The sequence below is a fragment of the Diabrotica virgifera genome, chromosome 5, assembly GCF_917563875.1.
Source record: "Diabrotica virgifera virgifera chromosome 5, PGI_DIABVI_V3a".
NCBI classification, from domain to species: Eukaryota; Metazoa; Arthropoda; class Insecta; order Coleoptera; family Chrysomelidae; genus Diabrotica; species Diabrotica virgifera.
In genome coordinates, this window is record NC_065447.1 from 52,998,407 (window position 1) to 53,022,482 (window position 24,076).

At 32.1% G+C, this 24,076-nt stretch overlaps 1 protein-coding gene across 6 annotated transcripts in view; it reads right to left on the reverse strand.

Annotated features, from left to right (window-relative positions):
- Positions 1 to 18,851, reverse strand: part of LOC126885732 (putative inorganic phosphate cotransporter) — a 68,214-nt gene extending 49,363 nt beyond the window's left edge. For 3 of the 6 annotated variants that reach the window (XM_050652505.1, XM_050652507.1, XM_050652501.1), the window contains exons 1-2: positions 15,775 to 15,946; positions 1,743 to 1,927 (exon numbers count right to left, since the gene is read on the reverse strand). In XM_050652505.1, coding sequence (XP_050508462.1) covers positions 1,743 to 1,927; positions 15,775 to 15,826 — 237 coding nt within the window. In that variant the 5' untranslated portion in view covers positions 15,827 to 15,946. Of the gene's footprint in view, positions 1 to 1,742; positions 1,928 to 6,355; positions 6,536 to 15,774; positions 15,947 to 18,706 lie in introns of those variants that run through there. The other 3 variants (XM_050652506.1, XM_050652502.1, XM_050652504.1) reach the window with 2 other exon arrangements.
- Between the last annotated feature and the right edge of the window lie 5,225 nt (positions 18,852 to 24,076).

The following is a 24,076-nucleotide window of genomic DNA, read 5'->3' on the forward strand; positions in this document are numbered from 1 at the left end:
GTAAGCAACCACGTTTTATATAAGTCTTTTAGGTTAAATCTTCGTATTTTGTGCTAAGGTTTCTCCAGTTACTATATGGACAATTATTAATGAAACACCCTGTATACACCACTCATAACGCTTGCCCCATCATACCTCTTTCCTCTGCAGTTGTGTACGGAAAGGTGCTTTGATTGTATAAATTTTAAAATTTCATTTACAGGATCTTCTGCACTTTGGTCTAATATGCAAATAAATCCCAAAAAACTTTCAACAACTTCTGCTTTGGAAGGTAAATTATTTTCATCGCAAGTTATTTTTACATATCGGAAAATAAAACTAAGCTGATCGTGTTTTGAAATATCTTGAGCGGTATCAAGAGTTATTGAATAAAAACAAATGTTTTCAATTAAATTAATAAATTTGTTTTCAGTTTCTTCAGCCAGCAAATGTATAACTACGTTTTGTATTTGGTGGCTCAAGTAATTTCTTTAAGTTATTGTTTTTATCGGTTAATTTAGCTAAAACAGGATCATATTTAGCTAGTAAAAGATCCACCGACAAAAAATTACCTTTCGGGATTCACTTTCATCTAAACTACCAACATGCCTACGAAAAGCTAAATTGCACCTTGCACCCGGAAAGAGTAAGAGTTACGTCATCATTACTTTCTTCCAAATTCCCTATTTAGATGCTTATTAGGAAAGATGTTTGGTCCCCAATTTAAAGAAAGAAGAAGTATTAAGCTTGAGGGCTTTAAGAGGCCCCTCCTAACGTCGTTCCCCCGACTTGCGGGCCCTGCGGGCCTGTCAGCTACGCCACTGAAAAAACCCGCATCTTCTTATGAACAAAATGTATCTCTGAACAAAATGTCAATCTTTAGGACTCTTCTAGGTTTTGCCCTGTAAATTGTAGCTTTATCTTAGGTCTAGTTTTAAGTTACCTTTCTTTTCCCCTGGTAATAATACCCTTTGTCCCGTGGTCTACTTAACTTTTGGTTAGTCATCCTGAACGATCCCTGGGTGTGAAAAGTTTTTTCAAACCACCATACTTTCAGCTACAAGACGCAAGATTGTAGGACTCTGTTCTGATTTTTCCAATGTATTGATTCTTATTTTCTTGTGGTGCTGTCTCCTTTAGTTCAGGTTAGCGACTACACTTGCAAATCTGTCCATATCCAATGCGGTTATAAACTATAAACGAAGATGTTCAATCAAGGCCTGTCCAGATCTGATATTATTAAGCCATGAAATCTGGCGCCTATCGGGACCCCGATTTCTTCAATCATCTCCTGGATATTCAGTTGCACGAGGTGGTACTTTTCGTTTTTCATTATGGGACCCAAGTAGCTAAATTTTCTAACTTTGACGATTTTTAGCAGCTCCATATCTGCATCTATTCTCCTCAGAACATTTTCGTTACTGGTGTAGGTTGTCCAAGGTATCTTCAAGATTCTCCTGATACTCCATGTTATAATAATATTAGGCACGTACCTTGAGATATGTAACTATGCTAAATAGGCCGGTCGAAACAAGAAGCAGGGGCGACCTAAACTCAGGTATCTAGATGATGTGAAGAAAGATTGAAGACAGATTGGATTAAGGGAATGGAGACACTCGACAGAGAAAGATGGAAGAATGTTTTAATTAAAGCAGATCAATATTCATAAAGGGCTGTAGCGTCAACTAATGATGACCTTGAGACACATAACCGACACTCCCACACCTTTAAATACTTAGAAAATAAATTAACATATATCTTACTTCTTCAGTTAATATTTGATGATTAGAATCTTCATCTGGACAAGCATCTGGATCGATATGTGCATTTTCTCTATATAGAACCATCTTCGTTATGGCAATATTAAGGCACACTCTTAGTGTGTATGCTATTACAGATGCAAGAAAACCCATAAAACCCAAAACATATCGTTGTTGTATATATTTCACTAAAAAATAAATATAAAATATTAAAATTAAATTGTGTCTATTAGTCACCAAGTAACATTGTAAAGAAAAGACACGTTATTTTTGAAGGTAAAGTGAATGCGTAATTGCGTATAATTTCCGCACCTCTATTAACACGTTATTATAGTCCATGTGGTGAGACCGCTCCCGTCTGAAAAACATTTCTAATTCGGCTTCTCTGCGGATTCATATTCAAAAATGTCCCCTTTAAACAAATCTGAAGGGTGCCGGACGGAAATTTTTGGGCAGAAATTGTTTAAACAATTTTTTTAAACAAATACATAAGATTACCTTTTATTGCTCCAAAAATATATTTTTAGGTTTTTTTGGGTCATTCCAAACAAGAAAGGTATCTCGTGATTTTTCTCAAAAATTGACAGTTTTCGAGTTATAGGCGATTTAAAACCTAAAAAATGCGAAAATGCGCATTTTCGAGGCTTAAAAACGCATATTTAAATTAGTATTTTTAAGGGTGCCAATAACTTGGATTAAAGAGGAGTGCACGCTAACGAACGCTGCTGAGGACGCCTGAACTGGTAGAAACAGCCTGTCCAGCGGGTGTGCAACCCTCTGAATCGAAAACAAGCAAAACCATCATTTATTATTTTTATTTCTTTACTCGGATTTGAGTCCTGAAAGTTCCTCTTCTGTCTTTTTTCCTAGACGAATGAAAACGGAATGTGATCCTTTCCTTTTCGTTTTCTATATTCGTCGTCTGCGGTCTTATTAATTGAAAAAGTCGCAGATTAAGGATGTACCAGAAAGAACTTTCAAAAGTCTCAGATTTAAATTACTATTTACCATTTTAATTTTTATTAAATTGGTGGATTCTGCATCTGAGACTCTTCAATTTGTTATGAGATGTCGTTGTTTTGCGTCCTAATGGGGAATTTGAATTATTTTTCAGATTCCCTTTAAAATGATGGTCCAGATGTTTTTCGATTCAGAGGAGTGCACGCTAACGAACGCTGCTGAGGACGCCTGAAATGGTAGAAACAGCCTGTCCAGCGGGTGTGCAACTCTCTGAATGGAAAACAAGCAAAACCATAATTTATTTTTTTTTATTTCTTTACTCGGATTTGAGTACTGAAAGTTCCTCTTCTGTCTTTTTTCCTAGACGAATGAAAACGGAATGTGATCGTTTCCTTTTCGTTTTCTATATTCGTCGTCTGCGGTCTTATTAATTGAAAAAGTCGCAGATTAAGGATGTACCAGAAAGAACTTTCAAAGTCTCAGATTTAAATTACTATTTACCATTTTAATTTTTATTAAATTGGTGGATTCTGCATCTGAGACTCTTCAATTTGTTATGAGATGTCGCTGTTTTGCGTCCTAATGGGGAATTTGAATTATCTTTCAGATTCCCTTTAAAATGATGGTCCAGCTGTTTTTCGATTCAGAGGAGTGCACGCTAACGAACGCTGCTGAGGACGCCTGAAATGGTAGAAACAGCCTGTCCAGCGGGTGTGCAACCCTCTGAATCGAAAACAAGCAAAACCATCATTTATTACTTGGATTAAAGTTTAAACATTCCTTTTCAAGATTCCGAAGAGTGATCGTGTCTAACTTCAGTTTAGACCGTAGTTTTTTAATTGTTAATTATGCGTGTCCATCCGGATTTTTGCCGGTGCGGCGCGCACTATTTTCAAAAATCTCCTATTTTCCTTCGAAAAACATTTTTTCTAGATTCTTTGTGACATTCTAAGTAAAATAAGTTTCTTGACATTTTTCTCAAAAGTTACTAGTTTTAAAGTTGTAAGCGATTTAAAATGCAAAAATGTGTTTTTTTGCCATTTTTCGGATTTTAAATCGCTTATAACTTTAAAATTGTTAACGTTTTAATTGTTACACATAAAGTGTTGTAATGTTAAGAAACTTATTTTATTAACAATGTCCCAAAGAATCTAGAAAAAAATTTTTCGGAGGAAAATAGGAGATTTTTGAAAATAGTGCGCGGCGCACCGGCAAAAAAACTGGATGAATACGCATAATTAACAATTAAAAAACTACGGTCTAAATTGAAGTTAGACCCGATCACTCTTAGGAATCTTGAAAAAGAATGTTTTAACTTTTATCCATATTATTGGCACCCTTAAAAATACTAATTTAAATATGAGTTTTTAAGCCTCGAAAATGCGCATTTTCGCATTTTTTAGATTTTAAATCGCCTATAACTCAAAAACTGTCAATTTTTGAGCAAAATCAAAAGATACCTTTCTTGTTTAGAATGACCCAGAAACCTAAAAATATATTTTTTGGAGCAATAAAAGGTGATCTTATGTATTTGTTTAAAAAATTGTTTAAACAATTTCTGCCCAAAAATTCCGTCCGGCACCCTTCAGATTTGTTTAAAGGGGACATTTTTGAATATGAATCCGTAGAGAAACCGAATTAAAAATGTTTTTCAGACGGGAGCGGTCTCACCACATGGGCTATTACACGCAGAATGTTTTTTTTATAAAAGTACATGCCCCGTCGCAGTTTGTCTCCTTATAGGCCAGGGTAATAAGACAAAAATGTACCCTGTTCGTGACACTTCAGAAGCCAGGGTACTGAAGCGTTTTTTCGACAAGTAATACCTATAGGAACAACTTGTACCTATTTCCTGCGTAGGATCTGGCGGCCATTTTTATTTATAAACAATTAACTGTCAAAAAATGGCATTTTTCCCTTTTTTTTAAAATCAATGGAAAACAATGAAACTTATGATTTATTTAGTACAAATATCTTTGAGATTATGGAAAAAGCTTTAAAATGACATATTACAATGTTTGATATACTCATTTATTGTTAATATAATTGCGAAAATTTCGGAATTGCAAAAGAAATTATTTTCGCAATAACTGCTGTAAAAATTAGTGTACAGGTTTGAAATTTTTGTCAAATGAGGGTTATTTGGTGCTTAACATGTGATAAAAATTTAAAAGCGATTGATTCAATTGTTTAAATTTTATTCGAATTGTTTTTCTCAGAGAGCATTTTTTTGCAGTAACATAAGTCAGAAAAAAATAACGTTAGAACCATTCCACAGGTGTTAAATGGAAGAGCATGAGCTATATTTTCAACTTGGTTTAGAGAAAGCGAATAAAAAATGCATTTATTAGTAATAAATAATTATGCAAAAGTATGTAAATCTTTCCTTATAAACTTTTTGAATAACTTTTTCCAAAAAAATTAACTTTTTTTACCCTGTTTTAAGTGCATAACTACCAAGTAATGTTATTTATATCATAATTGATTAAAAATTGTAATAAATATATATAATTTCTTACATAACAAAATAAAAAGTTTATAAGGAAAGATTTACGATACTTTTGCATAATTATTTATTACTAATAAATGCATTTTTTATTCGCTTTTTTAAACCAAGTTGAAAATATAGCTCATGCTCTTTCATTTGACACCTGTAAAATGGTTCTAACGTCATTTGTTTCTGACTTATGTTATTGCAAAAAAAATCTGGGATAAACAATTTGAATAAAACTTAAACAATTGAATGAATCGCTTCGAAATTTTTATCACATATCAAGCACTAAAGAGCCCTTATATAACAAAAATTTCAAAGCTGTACACTAATTTTTACAATAGATATTGCGAAATTAATTTTTTTTGCAATTCCGACCTTTTGTCGCAATTATATTAACAATAAATGAATATATCAAACTTTGTAATACGTCATTTTAAAGCTTTTTCCATAATCTCAAAGATATTTGTACTAAAAAAACCATAAGTTTCACTGTTTTGTATTGATTTGAAAAGAAAGGGAAAAATGCCATTTTTTTTGACACTTAATTGTTTATAAATAAAAATGGCCGCCAGATCCTACGCAGGAAATAGTTACAATTTGCTCTTATAGGTATGTCGAATATACCTGTCGAAAAAACGCTTCAGTACCCTGGCTGCTCGAGTGTCATGTAAAAATCCTTATTACCCTGGACTATTATACTAAAGCGGTTTAAAATTAGCCAAAAATTATTAAAATGTGTAAATTCTATTTCAAAAGTCTTTTAGTAGGTATTCCGTATTAGAATTAGTATTGTTTTTCTCTTGTTTTTGAATTCTGAATTAGATTTGATATTGTTATTCTGTATGATTTATTATTTTTGCTTCACCAGCATCACTATAATGAAACACATCGTCACCTAACTGGTCTAACGTACTATGTAAGTATGTACTGGGTAAGTGTTTCGGGAAAGGCCACATGGGAGAAGGTCTGAAGGACGCCCGAGAAAAAGTTGAAAAGATGCAGAAGCTCCAGAAGATCTGTAGGAGATGGAAGTGAGACCATGGAAAATATTAGCACAGGATTGAAACCAATAGAAGGCAATAGTAAACGCGGCAAAGACTCACGAATAGTTGTAATCCTATTGATGATGAAAAGTGACTTTTACATTCAATGTAAGACTTACTTTTTTAATATTTCCGTAATTTTTGTTGTATATATAGCTTTGCTCTATCATTCTGATGCTCTTCAATTTCTGTAATTGATATTAGCAAATTCTCACATTTTCCCATATTTAAAGAGATATTTGTAAAAATACATGAGATTCTTCATTATTCTTATTAAACAAATCTACACCATCACTCTCACAATATTTATTTTTCTACTTAAAAAATTGTATTAAATTTAACTACTGTAATAGTGTTCCTTTTATTTATGCAGTAATTGAAAAATTACTGTGGCATTGTTGATGTAATGATACGATATCTACAGTGATCCTTCAAATGTTTGCCCCTCAAAATTATTCTCTGAATTATTACATTTAAATTTTTAAAAACTAAACTGAGCAACTTGTTGATAGTTTTTATGACGTTTTAGTGACGTATTCTTCTTGTTGTTTCTTCTGTTTAAGACAGTGATTCTCAACCTGTAGGGCGCGCCCCCCTAGGGGGTCGCGCTTCTAGTAATGGGGGGCCGTGAGCATATCAAAGAAAAAACAAGAACAATATTGACTAATTTACTAAAATCAAATCAAAACAAAATTCTGAAAAAATGAAAAATAAAATACACATGAACACTGATAAGGAGCTATAGGTAAAGCGGCGTTCAGACACAGCGATAAGTCCACAGCAACTAGTTGCGAAGAAGTTGCTGTGATTTGTTGATGATTGAAACGCTATTTAGACGCTGCGATAAGTTGATGTGGATTTATCGCGATGTGATTGACCACAAGTTGAAGAGGGGAGCATTGTGTACATTATTTTAGACCCTTCAATGAATTATAACTTGTTTTCAACTCACTGTATAAATAAAAATAAGCACAACGGCAATGGTTTATTAATGCCATATTTTTTTATATATTGTCAAACTTTTTAGAAATGATTGATATTACGTATTTACTTTATATCTAATAAAGGGTGAGTTAAAACTCAAGTACCTACATTATTTTTTCAGTAAAAAAAATTTCTGAAATGTTCCTAATTTACCGATTCCGAACATCATTTTTATCCACAGAGAACGGCAGTTCTCACCAGTGGCGCACAACACCCCTACAAGCGACACTATATATACACGAAATTTTCGATTTTCTAAACCTGACTGCATTGAAAATTGGGCCACATCCCATCTTAAAGAATAGGAAAAGACTCGTCCATCCATATGTCATATCTCCATTTTGGTCCAAGGGTGTGGATTTTACGGCCCTTCCCATTTAGAGTCTGTTTTTCGTTCTCGTCCCCAAAACTACTAAAAATTTAAAAAACTTAAGCCCGACCTTTGCGGCTTCTGATAGCACAGATCATTACCTTTCCAACGCATGTTTAATTTTGAAAATCGGTTATACCATTCAAAAGTTATCGAGCTAAGAAGTATGACTTAATTTTTATTTAAAAAAGGGAAAATGTTTGTGGATATGTATGTATGTATGTATGTATGTATGTATGTGTGTGGAAAAGTTATACCGATCTGAATTTTTTTTTCTGTGTTTCAAGAGGGTGTGAGGGCCGATTCAGAACCGGTCTAATTTTTGACTTCTGACTACCGGTAAGCCAGCTAGAGGACTAGATAGATACAAAATAGCATATTTTTTGGGCGTATATATCTTAGGTTCAAGGAGAGACAGGAAAACCGCAAATACACCAAATTAATAGGGATGAGTTAAGATTTTAAACGGTGCTTAAGCGATCAACCTGAGACATACACACTGCTCACCATAGCCGAAAAACTGAAAAATTAAACGTTGAAAATTTTGGTTTTTCGACAATTACTCAAAATTTCAACCTACGAATTGCGCCAATAACTGAGCGTTTCTAGGAGGACTCAGGACGCGTCTAACGGTGTATATCTCATATCTGGGAAAATTCGAATTTTTTAGTTATAGGCTTCATAAGTATAATCAAATCTATTTCTTATGGGAAAAACCGTTTTTCAAGCTCAATAATTCCTGTAATACGTTCAGTTATCATACTTGATCTTGGATGCATCAGATACTACTTGTCAATACGTTTTAAAATTATATTTAGTGATCAACATCGGTTCAGCCGTTCAGAAGTTATAGAGCTCCAAAAGTATAATTAGTCGAGGAACTGAAACTTTTCACTTCGCAATTTTTAAAGAATGGATCGATTTGCTTGAAAATTTGAGAATAAGTAGTGGAGAGTCTAAGGATCAAAATCTGTATGATTCCGAAAGACGCTTTTACCATGGGGTGGTTGCCACCCCGTATCGAGGGTGGAAATTTTTTATTATATTTTGACCGCAAATGTTGGTAAAAACATTAATTGTAAGCAAAAAATGTTTTATATTTTTTTGATAAAATTAATAGTTTTCGATTTATTGGTTATCGAAATTTAGTTTATATCGAAAAAATCAATGTTATTAATCAATCATGGTTTATGTACTTGTAGTGGTTACGATGCTAGTTTGATTGGGCAATCCGAGTTCATTTGCCGGCCATAATTACATAATTATTAGGATGGCTGGGATATGAACTCGGATTGTCTTATCACTGGTGTCGTAAGTTCTAGATCATTTGGGAGAGATTGCGACCAAGGTTCTCGTTCTCAAAACTACCAAAAATTTCAAAAATATTAGTTCGACCTTTGCGGCTTCTGCTAGTACTGATCATTACCTTTCCAACGCACATCTAATTTTGAAAATTACCAGAGAACGACAGTTCTCGCCAGTGGCGCACAACCCCTACATGCGACACTATATATTATATACACGAAATTTTCGATTTTCTAAACCTAACTGAATTGAAAATTGAGCCAAATCCCATCTTAAAGTTTAGGAAAAGACTCCTAGATCCATATATTACTTCTTCATTTTGGTCCAAGGCTGTGGATTTTACGGCTTTTCCTATTTAGGGTCTGTTTTTCGTTCTCGTCCCCAAAACTCCCAAAAATTTTAAAAACTTAAGTTCGGCCTTTGCGGCTTCTGATAGCATAGATCATGACCTTTCCAACGCATGTTTAATTTTGAAAATCGGTTATACCGTTTAAAAGTTAGCGAGCTCAGAATTAGAACTCAATTTTTATTTAAAAAGGGGAAAATGTTTGTGGATATGTACATATGTATGTATGTATGTATGTATGTATGTATGTATGTATGTATGTATGTATGTATGTATGTATGTATGTGGAAAAGTTACACCGATCTGATTTTTTTTCTGTGTTTCAAGAGGTTGTGAGGGCCGATTCAGAACCGGTGTAATTTTTGACTTCTGACTACCCGTAAGCCAGCTATAGGGCTAGGTAGATACAAAATGGCAAATTTTTTGGGCGTATATATCTTAGGTTCAAGGAGAGACAGGAAAATCGCAAATAAACGACATCAATAGGGTTGAGTTAGGTTTTCAAGCGTTGCCTAAGCGATCAAGCTCAGACGTACACACGGCTCAGTATAGCCAAAAAATTGAAAAACTAAACTTTGAAAATTTTGGTTTTTCGACAATTACTCAAAATTTCAACCTACGAATTGCGCCAATAACTGAGCGTTTGTAGAAGGACTCTAGGCTAATCTAACGTTGTTTACCTCATATCCGGGAAAATTAGAAATTTTAAGTTATACGCTTCATAAGTATGATCAAATCTATTTCCTATGGGGAAAAACAGTTCAAGCTCAATAATTTCTGTAACAACTTTAGTTTTCATACTTGAACTCAGATGCATCAGATACTACTTGTCAATACGTTTCAAACTCATGTTTAGTGATCAAAATCGGTTAAGCCGTTTAGAAGTCTTAAGTTAGAAATGTATAATCCAATTAACTATTATTCCCGAAATGGTTTATGTAGTTGTAGTGGTTACGACGCTAAATTTGATCTGTAACGGATAATCTGAGTTCATTTACCGGCCATCCCAATATTTTTATTTATTCTATTTCGACTAGAAAAAAAATCTAGTATACATTCGATGGTCATTAGATCATTTGGGAGATAATGCGACAAAGGTGACCATTTATAAAGCTTGACGTGTAATCGAGAAAAATTGCATTCAACTTCATACATTTAATTTGTATATAACTTGAAAAACTCCTGATACAAGAATAAAAAACCGCTAAACGCCGTAAAAATGAGTGGCGCATACAATATTCCAGCTACAAAAGATCTGATATGAAAATTACGTGGCGCGAAAATGTATTTTCATTTTGATGCAAAACAAAATTCTAGTTTTATTTTAAAAGATTTTTCCATAATATTTGCTAAATTTGAAGTAAACGCGCCACAAAAGAGTAAATTTGATACAGTTTGAATTTTGAAACTCTTTTGTGGCGCGTTTACTTCAAATTTAGCAAATATTATGGAAAAATCTTTTAAAATAAAACTAGAATTTTGTTTTGCATCAAAATGAAAATACATTTTCGCGCCACGTAATTTTCATATCAGATCTTTTGTAGCTGGAATATTGTATGCGCCACTCATTTTTACGGCGTTTAGCGGTTTTTTATTCTTGTTTATTAGACATGTAATAACTCTTTTATTAATAATTTTAGGAAAAAAGTTATTGTTTATAAAAATCTGTGCATGGTCTAAACCTCAATATGCAACCATCAGTTATCCAAGTTTGTTAATTTTATACGAGGTGTGTCAAATAATATGAATTTAGAAAGAATTCTTTACGATGTGTGTCAAATAATATGAATTTAGAAAGAATTTTTTCTAAATTCATATTATTTGACACACCTCGTATAAAATTAACAAACTGGGATAACTGATGGTTGCATCTTGAGGTTTAGACCATGCACAGATTTTTATGAAGAATAACTTTTTTTCCTAAAATTATTAATAAAAGAGTTATTACATGTCTAATAAATAAAAATGATGTTCGGAATCGGTAATTTAGGAAAATTTCAGAAATTTTTTTTCAAGTAGAAGGCTGTTATTGCATATTTGAATATGGTTTTTAATTACAAATAACTTTTCATAATAAAATTTTTTGATATTTTGAAATATAAAGGTAGTTTGCTCTTGAGCGAAATTAATATTTTTTGACATACCTCGTATACTGTCGACAAAATTTGATATCTGATGATTGCATCTTAGGTTTTAGACTATGCAGAGCTCTTTATAAAGAATGACTTTTTTTTCGTAAAATTGATATTAAAAAAGTTCCCCATATGGTTCCAAGTTACGCAGACACCCTGTATAAGTATTTTATCTTTGAAAATGGTGGTCTTCCTTTTCTATACGTTTTTTTAGTTTTAAAAAGGAAAAAATAAGATAATTTTGCAAATATTGCAAATATTTTGAAAACATGGAAATAAATAATTATACGCTTTTATAGACCCCCTGTTTAAAAATAAATTAAAAATTGGTCCACTAGAAGATGAGTTAATTGAAATTTTCAAGTGCGTCGCTATTTTGAACGCGGGTTTTCATTTTTGAAACGGCTGAAATTGCTAACCCGCCACTGTCTCTCGTCATTTTTCGCTATTTTTAAAGTTTAAATCGACATTTTAACCAGATTGCAAGAAAAAGGTGAGACCCCCTGTTTAAAAATAAATTAAAAATTGGTCCACTAGAAGATGAGTTAATTGAAATTTTCAAATGCGTCGCTATTTTGAACGCGGGTTTTCATTTTTGAAACGGCTGAAATTGCTAACCCGCCACTGTCTCTCGTCATTTTTCGCTATTTTTAAAGTTTAAATCGACATTTTAACCAGATTGCAAGAAAAAGGTGAGAATTTATATCTACTAAGTACTTGAGAAAACAAAGGTGTTTGTTTAAAAACAGACCTCAAATTTTCATAACTTCGGAACTAATTAACCAGTTTTAATGTTTCTTTTAAATATGCGTTTTCGCTGAACTCTCTGAAGCATTTTTTGCTGAAAATTAATAATGGTAGGGGAGCCCAAGCGAAGATTTTTGCAGTTACTGGAGCGCGTCAGATTATCATATGGGAAGAAACCTGGTGCCCTGCAGATGTTAGTGATGTTGATTATAGTTACTTTCGAGTAATCGTTACAAATCGATACTTTTGTATAAAGTAATCATTTACAGTATTCGTTACTTTGATTACTTTTGTTACTTTTGTATTTGAGTACCGGTAATCATATCGAAAATCGTATTTCTCGGTAGACAGGTATTTTGTATAGTACTCCAGGCTGTGGGTGAAAAATAGGTCGATTTCAGGATATAATTCAGGAATTTTTGAAATCTATCAGGTGTGGTAAAGGACGATGTCAGGAATAACTTCTACTAAAATGTGACCAAAAATATTGTGAGCTTTTTTTGTTATTGCGATTTTCATTTGTTAAATTTGCAATTTTTAAAAATTTTTAATTTTGCAGCTTAGGATATTGATTCTAGGGAAAAACTTTTTAACAGAAAGTTGTAGTAAATTAAAAAAAACCTACATTTTGAGCTATGGTAAGTTTAATTTCGTTTATTGGTTATTGCAACACAGCCTGCGAAAGGTCCAAAATGGCCGTTTTTTACAATTGCGTTATTTATTGTACAAATAATTTATTTTATTTTTTAAAGCTTTAAAATGAAGATCTTTCAATTCCAAACATAAAAAAAAATTGTAAGGCCGGATTAACGAATTTGTTGCTTAGATATTATAAATTGTTTATTCCAAGAGGTCAAATGTCGAAGGCTATAACTTTTTGAAAAAAAAAAACGTAGAGAGTTGATGAAACATCCAATCTCCTTCTAAAGAGTTATATTTTCATATTCTGATGTAAGTAAATGCGTAAAATATTTTTAAACTTCTAATTTTTGGGTTTGAAAATAAGGGGGCAAATTTCGTTAAAAACATTTAGAGCTGAAGCGGCCCTTTACATCCTATGAGTTTTTAACTTACAGATTATTGTTGCTAAAAAGGAAACGAAGATTCATAAAAAAATAAAAAATTTCTACAACCAACTGAAGCCGAGATATTTGTTTCTTTTTTCTTAAATCGTAGTGCCTTTATTTACAACAATTAAGAAATTATTTTACAGTCATTGACTAAAGAAAGACTTATATTATCCTAAATTAAAAATAATTATAAAATATAGTTACATTTAATTATTAAAAATTATTTTTAAAATCGATGCTTTTGCGAGCGTCCGAATTTTGCAAATCGCCCGGCTCTCTTCAAATCCGCGCGCTCGGAAAATTTTTTCGTAACTTGTATTAAATTTTGACCGAAAACAATTTAATAATATTACCATTATAATATACAGTATATTTACCACTGTATTTGTTTTTCTTGATAAACTTTTATATGTGAAATCTCATTTCTGAAGAAATAATATTACAAAAATGATACATATATATGAAATATATAACTATATTTTTAATTTTTTCATTGTTATATAAATATAATAATAATAATGTTACTTCTTATTATACAATATAAAACTTTTTCTTCTTGTAGTGACTATCCGTTTTGAATGTTGGCGACCATCATGGCAATCTGTACTTGCACACTAAATCGGTACTGCTGCTCTAAAAAGAATTGTAGTTGTTGTGTTGAACGACGTACGTAAATTTTCTAGCAAGGTAATCCTTCGCCTTCCTGGTTCTCAGTTTCCAAATGGGGTTTGCAAAATTGCCATGATGGTCCCCAACGTCCAAAACGGATAGTCACTACAAGAAGAAAAAGTTTTATATTGTATAATAAGAAGTAACATTATTATTATTATATTTATATAACAATGCAAAAATTAAAAATATAGTTATATGTATCATTTTTGTAATATTATTTCTTCAGAAATGAGATTTCACATATAAAAGTTTATCAAGAAAAACAAATACAGTGGTAAATAAACTTATATTATTAAATTGTTTTCGGTCAAAATTTAATACAAGTTACGTAAAAATTTTCCGAGCGCGCGGATTTGAAGCGAGCCGGACGATTTGCAAAATTCGGCCGCTCGCAAAAGCGCCGATTTTAAAAATAATTTTTAATAATTAAATGTAATTATAGTTTATAATAATTTTTATTTTAAGATAATATAAGTCTTTCTTTATTCAATGACTGTAAAATAATTTCTTAATTGTTATAAATAAAGGCACTACGATTTAAGAAAAAATAAACAATTATCTCGGCTTCAGTTGGTTGTAAATTTTTTTTATTTTTTTATAAATCTTCGTTTCGTCTTTAGCAACAATAATCTGTAAGTTAGAAACTCATAGGATGTATAGGGCCGCTTCAGCTCTAAATGTTTATAACGAAATTTGCCCCCTTATTTTCAAACCCAACATTTAGCTCGGCTTCAGCTGGTCGTAGAAATTTTTTATTTTTTTTATAAATCTTCGTTTCCTCTTCAGCAACAATAATCTGTAAGTTAAAAACTCATAGGGTGTACTGGGCCGCTTCAGCTCTAAATGTTTGTAACGAAATTTGCCCCCTTATTTTCAAACCCAAAAATTAGAGGTTTAAAAATGTTTTACGCATTTATTTACATCGGAATATGAAAACATAACTCTTTAGAAGGAGATTGGATGTTACAACAACTCTTTATGATTTTTCTTCAAAAAGTTGTAGCCTTCGACATTTGACCTCTTGGGATAAACAATTTATAATATCTAAGCAACGAATTCGGTAATCCGGCCTTGCAATTTTTTTTATGTTTGGAATTGAAAGATCTTCATTTTAAAGCTTAAAAAAATAAAAAAATTATTTGTACAATAAATAACACAATTGCAAAAAACGGCCATTTTGGACATTTCTCATGCTGTTTTGCAATAACCAATAAACGAAATTAAACTTACCATAGCTCAAATTGTAGGTTTTTTAATTTACTACAACTTTCTATTAAAAAGTTTTTCTCTAAAATCAATATCCTAAGCTGCAAAATTAAAAATCTTTAAAAATTGCAAATTTAACAAATGAAAATCGTAATTAAAAAAAAAACACAATATTTTTGGTCACATTTTAGTAGAAGTTATTCCTGGCATCGTCCTTTACAACACCTGATAGGTTTCAAAAATTCCTGAATTATATCACGTTTTTTCACCCACAGCCTGGGGTATAGGTATTCCGATATAGCAAGTAATCATTTACAGTATTCGTTACTTTGATTACTATGCTTTTTCTCATGAGCATCTTTCAGTGCGTCACAGTTTTTCGATTTCATTCTAACGCATTAAATTGTATGCGACAGAAAAAAACGCACGTCGGTGATTACATTCCATCGGTGACATTTATAACATTTATTCTAGTTGTCAACAGATGGCACTATAATCGAAAAAAAAATTATTTACGAATTATATAATATATCTACGAATATAATCTGTACAATTTATAAGACTATACAAATCAAAGAAAATACCATTTTATAAATGCAATAAACACAATTGATTTGTTTTTATGCCAAATTGCAAATAAAATGTGACAACTGTTAGATTTAACTAAAATGTCATGTCACTAAAATGTATATTGTCACGGGCTTACCTTTTTCTCTATCATTTGTGACGCACTGAAAAATGCTCATGAAAAGAAGCATATGATTACTTTTGTTACTTTTGTATTTGAGTACCGGAAATCATATCGAGTATCGTATTTCTCAGTAGGTAGGTATTTTGTGTAAAGGTATTCAGTCACATTCTCGTAACACACTCGATAACACTCGTAAAATACCGGTCCCGTCCGTTACTCGCTGGGATACGATTGGTATTTTTTTATAAAAAGTAATCAAGTGTACTGGTTGTAGATACAATAGTCGTTACACGTTCTGATATCAGAGTAATCAAAGTAATCAAAGTAACGATTTGCCTCTGTGTATAGTAATCGTTACTTTCGGTATTCGTAAGTAACGAGTACTTTGTAACGAATAGTTACTTTTTCAACGTTACTAGCAGATGTACCTCTACCATATATTAGCTCTTAACCCAGGAGATATCGTTAAGGGGGGCCCGAAAAAAAAATCTATTTTTAAAAATACTCGAAATTGTCAGATTAAGATAAGGTAAGTTAAGGACATGCAAAACAGTGTATATTTAAAAAATCTGACGATTTGAGCGGGGTGTAAGGAAATGGGTGAGTTAAAAAGTTTCGCAAAAAAAGCGAATAATTCGCGAAATGAGCGTTAGATCGAAAAACTAAAAAATACGCTTTCAATATTTTTCAAAAATCTATCGAATGATACCAAACATGACCCCCCACGGAGAGGGGTGGGGGGTAAATTTAAAATTTTAAATACAAATCCGCGATATTTCGCAAAATAAGTATTAGATCGAAAAACTTCAAAATACACTTCATTAATATTTTTGAAAAATCTATCGAATGATACCAAAAACGACCCCCTACGGAGGTGAGATGGGGGGTTACTTTAAAATCTTAAATAGGAGCCCCAAATTTTTATTCCAGATTTGGAATCTTTGCGTAAAACTAAGCAACTTTTATTCGAAACAATTTTTAAATTATGGATAGATGGCGCTATGATCGGAAAAAACGATTGTTGGAAATGGAAAATTAATTAGAAAATGGGAAGTCCCCACTAAAATGGAAAACTTTACTTTTATTTATTTTTTTTATTTTAGGACCTACTCTTCACAACCCAATAGGTCCCAAAGCGCTCGAGTGATTGCACATTTAGCATACTTAGCTCCCCTACCATAACTTTCTTTCAAAATTTAGATTGCAAAATTATTGTGCGAAACCTACTTAATCAATTGTTCTGAAATTTTATATAATGTAGGTATTTTTATATTAACATTATTTTCTGCGTAAATTTTGAAGGTTCTGTGTGGTTTTTAAATGTCTCATAACGATTATTGAAAAACCATTGATTTTTGACCACACTTTAACGGTTTTTACTAATTTTGCAATAACATTAAATATTTTTTTAACTTGCATGAATTCTATCTTGTATGTAATTTAATGGGCTGGATAGCTCAGGCGGTAGAATATCTTCTCTAGAATATCTAGATATTGTGATGCTCCCAAGCCGGTCCTGTCATTCTGGAGACTTCGAATTAGCCGAGAGGGATTACCCTTTTTAAAGGTGCGGGGCAAATAAAAAACTTGTTTACCCATATTTAATTTATTCGATTCCTTCCAGAAAATACTAGGTTAACTGTATATGGTATAAAAAGAGAACATTTTTAATTAGCTCTTCAGTCATTGATAAAACCGTGTCGCTTAATTTTGAATGTCGTATTTTTGAATGTACGTTTTTAGCGGGATTTTTGACTTGTAAATCATTTGTAAATAGATAATTACATAAATGTACAATACAAATTAGACATTGTAGTATTTTTAATAAATTAGATATTAAGTCAAAAATGAATAACCATTTTCAATTTCGTTGCAACACGAAACTACAGCCGCATTATATCCTAGTCCACTCAGAGAGTACTGCAAGCACCTCTATCGGTTTCGAAACTTATTAGTCTCTCATCAGGAGGCACATATGCTGCCCTCTATGACCCAACCAGGACAAACCCCGGCGTGCAGTTACGAATTGCAACGAACGAAATGGCAGGGATACCCTAGCGGCAACTGCTAGCAACAGACTAAGTTTTCAATCTAATGGCACATAAAACAACATCAAAAATGTTACTCTACATCCTACCAGACTGAAAACAATGGGAGCCTTCTCTGGTTACACCTCCGAGGCTTCTACAATTTGCAAGACGTAACGGATGCTGAGACTAAAGAAGATGAGGGAATTTTACAATTTATAATTCACGTCCCATCTGTTCAGCGCGGTAAAGTTCCAACTAGAATGATTCCCTTCGTACTCCAATCAGATTAAACATGTAAATAAAAAATGAATAACCATTTTAAATTTCGTTGCAACACGAAACTACAGCCGGTGAGAGACTAATAAGTTTCGAAACCGGCAGGTTTGGATTGGACTAAGATATGATGCGGCTGTAGTTTCGTGTTGCAACGAAATTGAAAATGGTTGAAGGGAACCATTCTCGTTGGAACTTTACCGCGCTGAGCAGATGGGACGTGAATTATAAATTGTAAAATTCCCTCATCTTCTTTAGTCTCAGCATCCGTTACGGCTTGCAAATTGTAGAAGCCTCGGAGGTGTAACCAGAGAAGGTTCCCATTGTTTTCAGTCTGGTAGGATGTATAGTGACATTTTTGATGTTGTTTTATGTGCTATTAGATTGAAAACTTAATCTTTTAGATATTAAGTGTTTATTAAATTAAAGTGTTTGTAAATGAAGGAATATAAAAGTAAGTAATCTTTTAAAAATAAGTTAGTAAAAATAAATAATGTTAATAATGTAAACTCATGTAACAGTATTTTTAAAATATTTACAGGCCCCAAGTCGACTGTCAGAATAAAATAAGTAACTTGATTACCTAATAATAGGCGGTTGAAGCTTAGCACTGGATAAAACTGATAAAAATTCTAGATACTTACTATTTTTAAAACATGAAATTATTAGATCTTTTATATTATATTGCACTACGATTTTACTACTAAATATCTTAACAACTTAATATTTCAAATTACCAAAACAGCATTTTTATCACAGCAAATCAAGAAAAATTGCAAAATCAGTAGATAGTTATCTTAACTTTAGATTAATGGGAAATGTTAATAAGATGACACAAATATTACTTGAAAGTTCTCATAAAAATTGATAAAGCAAGTACATGTTTTTGCAAATCGTTGAGTACAAAATTCTATGAATGGTTTTAATGAAGACCCAAGAGGATGAAGACTTTGACTTTGTAAAAAAAGTTACAAGGTCTGACGAAGCAAAATTTAGCAAACATTATTGGACATGGATTATTTAATCGACATAATTCTCATTTGGTGCACAGATGATACAGAAACGTCACTGGGAAAATTTGGTGTGGAAAATAGGAACGAGCGCGGTGAAACTTTACTTACCCAGGCAACCGAATGACGTCAAGAACGTCGAGGAAACGTCAGTTTTTGGTAGAATATACACACGTGGTTGAACATTACGTCATATCGACGTCTTTTGTAGGTGATTTTAAATACGTAAGATTAATGACGTTAAAATACGTTTAAAAGACGTTTTCATTTCAGACAGCTTAAGTCTGACGGGTCTGACGTCACGAAATTGGGAGGAGCCACTTAAAAGTTACAAAACAAAGGTTATGTTTGTAGCGTCGTTTCATTTCATTGTTTGTCTTGTTGTATTTTGCCTATTTTGGATTCATTTAGATTTTGTTGGCTGTTTGTTTGTGTATTTCTTAAAACTTTTGTTTGTCTTTTGTGAATTTTATAAATTTACCACAATGCAAAATGATTATTTAAGGAAATTATTATTGGAAACTCAGCAGATGTTGGAGAAAGGTAAGTGAAACAATTTTTATTTACTATTCATTTTTCCCTGATATTTATCAATAATGATGAATGTTGCAAGCAATAACATTATTTCTTTTATTGTTTTAGATATTCATTAAAGCTGAAAATAATTGGAGATTTAGATCCATATACAATTCAGTCATCGGAATTGGATTTTACAGTAAAGTTAAAGTTATCCCAAAAATCACTATTATAGATGTTTATACATATCTGGTGGAGTCTCACAGTTACTACTCTAAGTAGCAGATGAAAGCATATAAAAGCCTTCAGGCACATAAAAGCCTTCACAACTGAATGTGTTTTGAAAGTTGGAGTAAAAATTGTTAATGATTTCTATATTATTGTTGGAAAGGTAAGCCTTTATTTTATTTATTCGCCATTAAGAAATATATGAATAACAGTATTAGTGTCTTTTGGATAAATCGGTTTTAAATATTAGATTTATTTACGTTTATATATCTGTATGAAACCAGACATATTGTCGTCCTAATTTTTAAACTGTGTAACTCCATATTTCTGTGAAAATGAGTTTATTACTGCCATTTATTTGAAAAAATCCCTACTCGTTTAAAAAAGGATGCACATGCATATTTTTACCAGAAGAGTAAATAGTGACATCTTCGTATACACTGTATCTCCCTTGCGGCAAATTTAGTACAAAAACTTTGTAACTCCCCAGTTTGTCATACCACACGACTGACCTCACTGTTTAGAAAGTGATATTTTCAAGAAAAAGTTGATGGTAAATAAAATATTAAATACACTCCTTAAACAATATAGGTTCAAATGTTAGTGATATGTGTACCTATCTATAAAATATTCCATTTTAGCATCCTATCTTTTAAAATGGGAGATACGTAGTATTCACATTAGTCATATTTAGAGAAATAATTTTTTGTGCCTCTGTAAAATGTGGATAAATGGAGTTACGCAGTTTACAGATTAGTTAGACGACATGTAATTGCTATGATAGAAAAGAGAAGATTAAACAGTCATGATTGTTTGTTCTAAAATTATAGGTTTATTCTAGCATCAGTTTCAAACGGTTTGAAACCATCAGCGAATAGTCGACCAGCGCGAGTAGCGGGGATAGCACTGGTGACTGTATTATGTTCTCTCACTGACCAACTGTTTGCTGACGGTTTCTGACTAGTTTGACTGTTTTCTAGAACAAACCTATTATTATATGAATGTCGAATGTCTGATTTTAAAATATTCTCAGTCATTGTAAAGAACACAAATACTCTAATAAAAATAAATTTTTGTAGTTGAAGCATTCCCACAAAGATAAAATATTTTTTTAGGTGAAGCATTCCCAAAAAGCTAATGCTAAACCACTAAATGCTTGGGTGATAGCCAGTTCCAATGGCATAGCAAATGCACATTGTTTGTGTATGGCCGGTAATAGTGAAGTTTGCAGCAATCTTATTTGCAACTGAGTATGCCCACAGCAAGACAGAAGAAGAAGAACCCAATGAATGTACAGATGTTACAGCTATGTACATTCTCTGATGAGAAACTAATGAGTTTTGAAACTGTTCGGTCAGAGTGCTTGTTGCGCTGTCTAAACGAACTGAAATATAAGACGGCTTTGGCTTCATGTTGCAGCGATATGAAAATGGTTAGTCATTTTTAATTATAATGTACTTCTTCATCATGAGTATTTATGTATAGGACTTTTCATTCACAGTCATTTGTTTCGAGCTTCTGTCATTATCACATAATATTAATATATCTACGTCATACGTTATTGATATATACCAATGATACAAACCAAAGACGTATGGCGTAGATATATTAATATTATGTGACACATGACAGAAGCTCGAAACAAATGACAGTCGATGAAAAGCCCTATTAGTCTTTTAAGTGTGTATTATCAGATATCACGTGTAAATTATTTTTATCATTTTAATTTGGTCATTACAGTCCCTTAATCAAAAAATATATTTTTCAGGTGTCTGTAGATCTTTTTGTATGCAAAAATTTGTAATAATTATTTAAAATCAATTTGAGGATTATAAGAGTATGGAAATATATGTGAGAACACAGACTGTTAGGAAGCTCTCATACCAAAAGCGATATCCGATCGATATATGTAACACGCAACATCCCATATAGTCCAGACTGTATCGTCGCCCCCGTTAGGTAAATTATTTTGATCCGTCTTTTTTTGCACAAACGTTTTTACTTAAAAAAAAGGTCCTTATAACAAATACACGGTGCCGGGAGGTGCCGCGGTCGGATAATTGTTTAAACAATTTTTTTAAACAAATTTAAAAAATCAATTTTTTCACTTCGTACCAATTTTTTTAGATTCTTTGGGACATTATGAGCAAAAAATCTCTTATGATTTTTCTCTAGAATTAATTGTTGTCGAGTTATACGCGATTTAAAATTTGAAAAACACGAAAATAGTTATTTTCAAGGTTTTAACTCTGTTAAAAATTATTATTATGAAAGTCAGAAAGTGACTAAATCAAAGTTTAAAGCCCCCTTACATGATCCTGAAGAAATTTGTGACATTAATATATTAAAAAGCTGTTATTTTTAATTATTAACAATGAGCGCTAACAGCGTATTGAGGCGGCCATCAATGTGGGTACGAGTAAGATGCACCATTGGACTGCCGGAATGGTGCATATTTTTCGCACTCACATTGACAGCCGCCTAAATACGCTTTCAGCGCTCATTGTTAATAATTAAAAATAACAACTTAGTAATAAATTAATGACACAAATTTTTTCAGGATCATGTAAGGGGACTTTAAACTTTTATTTTTTCACTTTCTAACTTTCATAATAATAATTTTTTCCGAAAATCGGTCAGGAATTTAGATATTTTTGAAAGAAACGTTCGATATTTCCTTATACTTAGCCATTGCCTGGAAATGAAAAATAACTGTACGAAAATGTTATTTTCCACCCACCTCTACCGAAAGTATACTTTTCCGGACCTGATTGTAGGGAGCAAAGTTGTACTTTTCCTCCCTAGGGAGGAAAATATTTTTCCTCAATAGGGAGGAAAAGTAAAAGTGGCGTCATAGTATTTCATTCATGAAATATAACTTATTGAACGCCCTGTGCAATATCTTTTTTTATTACTTAAGTATCTATACATTTTAACGTTTATTTATAAAACACCCAGTAGTTTGCAGAATAGTAAAAAACAGTAAATTGTTATTTTGATTTAACAATGTTTACATTAATAATTTGACTTATATTTGACAGTTGACAGTTATATTGTACCTACTTGTTAGTTTTAGTTTTAATAAATTTTGTTGGTTAGTTACATAAATAAATTAAGTAAAAATGAAAAAATGACTTGTTATTTGAGGAAGGTGGAAAAACCATATGTATAACATGGGAGTAAAGTGCCTTTTCCCCCCTTGAATGATTACTGCCCTCCGCTACGCGTCGGGCAGTAAACTTCATTCTCGGGAGGAAAAGTAGCACTTTCCTCCCTTGTTATACAAATAGCTATTCCTTACTATACATAAGGAATAGTATATTGTACAACAGGGAGAAATATGTCATTTTCTCATGTGTTGTATACTGTACTTTTTCTATGGATGCGGTTGTGTCATGACGTCATGAGTTTAAACTTCAAAATTGAATAATTTAGGTGCTTTTACGTATATTATATACATAAATTGAAATAAAATACATACACATGTAGTTATTTAATATTCTTAAAATTTATATATTTACCTTATTTATTTAAAATTCTAATTAACAGTTATTTTCGAACAGTTTTGAAAGGTAATTCCTGGTAAGTTTTGCTCCAACACATTTTATTTGACAATATTAACTTGTGCTTGTATTGCGCATGTTACCATGGAAACGGCGATCATATATCGTCGCCTTAGTACTATAACTTAATAACTCCAAAATTGATGTTTTTGAGATAACTAGTTCACAAGATGTATTTTATTTGCCTCCATATTGTGTAAAAACTTAATAGCTCGCTCCAAACGGGTTAAGTATTTATTTATGATTGACGAAAGTTGATAAAACTCAAATGCCCCTAACATTCAGTGCTAAAAGTTGACAAAGATAAGTTATCAAGCTATTATTTAATCGAAATAATCGTGAATACGACATACACTGAATGCTATAACTAGATAACTCGAGTTATCTAGTTGTAGCACATGTTTTTCTGAAACCATTGAGCTTACCACATAATTGCTATCTGTTTATTCGGTTCATTTTAATGCAAGAATTCGAGAATTGTTAGCAGATCTGGTAACCCCCATGGCAGGGGGCTAATTTTCAACAAAATAATGTATAAAATATTAGTTGTGTTAAAAAGTTCACTTATATGCAACTTGACACAACATGCGACATTACCAAATGTTAACATTATGGTAATGCTAAAAGTTGATAACTTTAATTTTTCATGGTTTTTTCCATATTGGAAAACAAATTTGCACCGTATTCCCAAATAGAT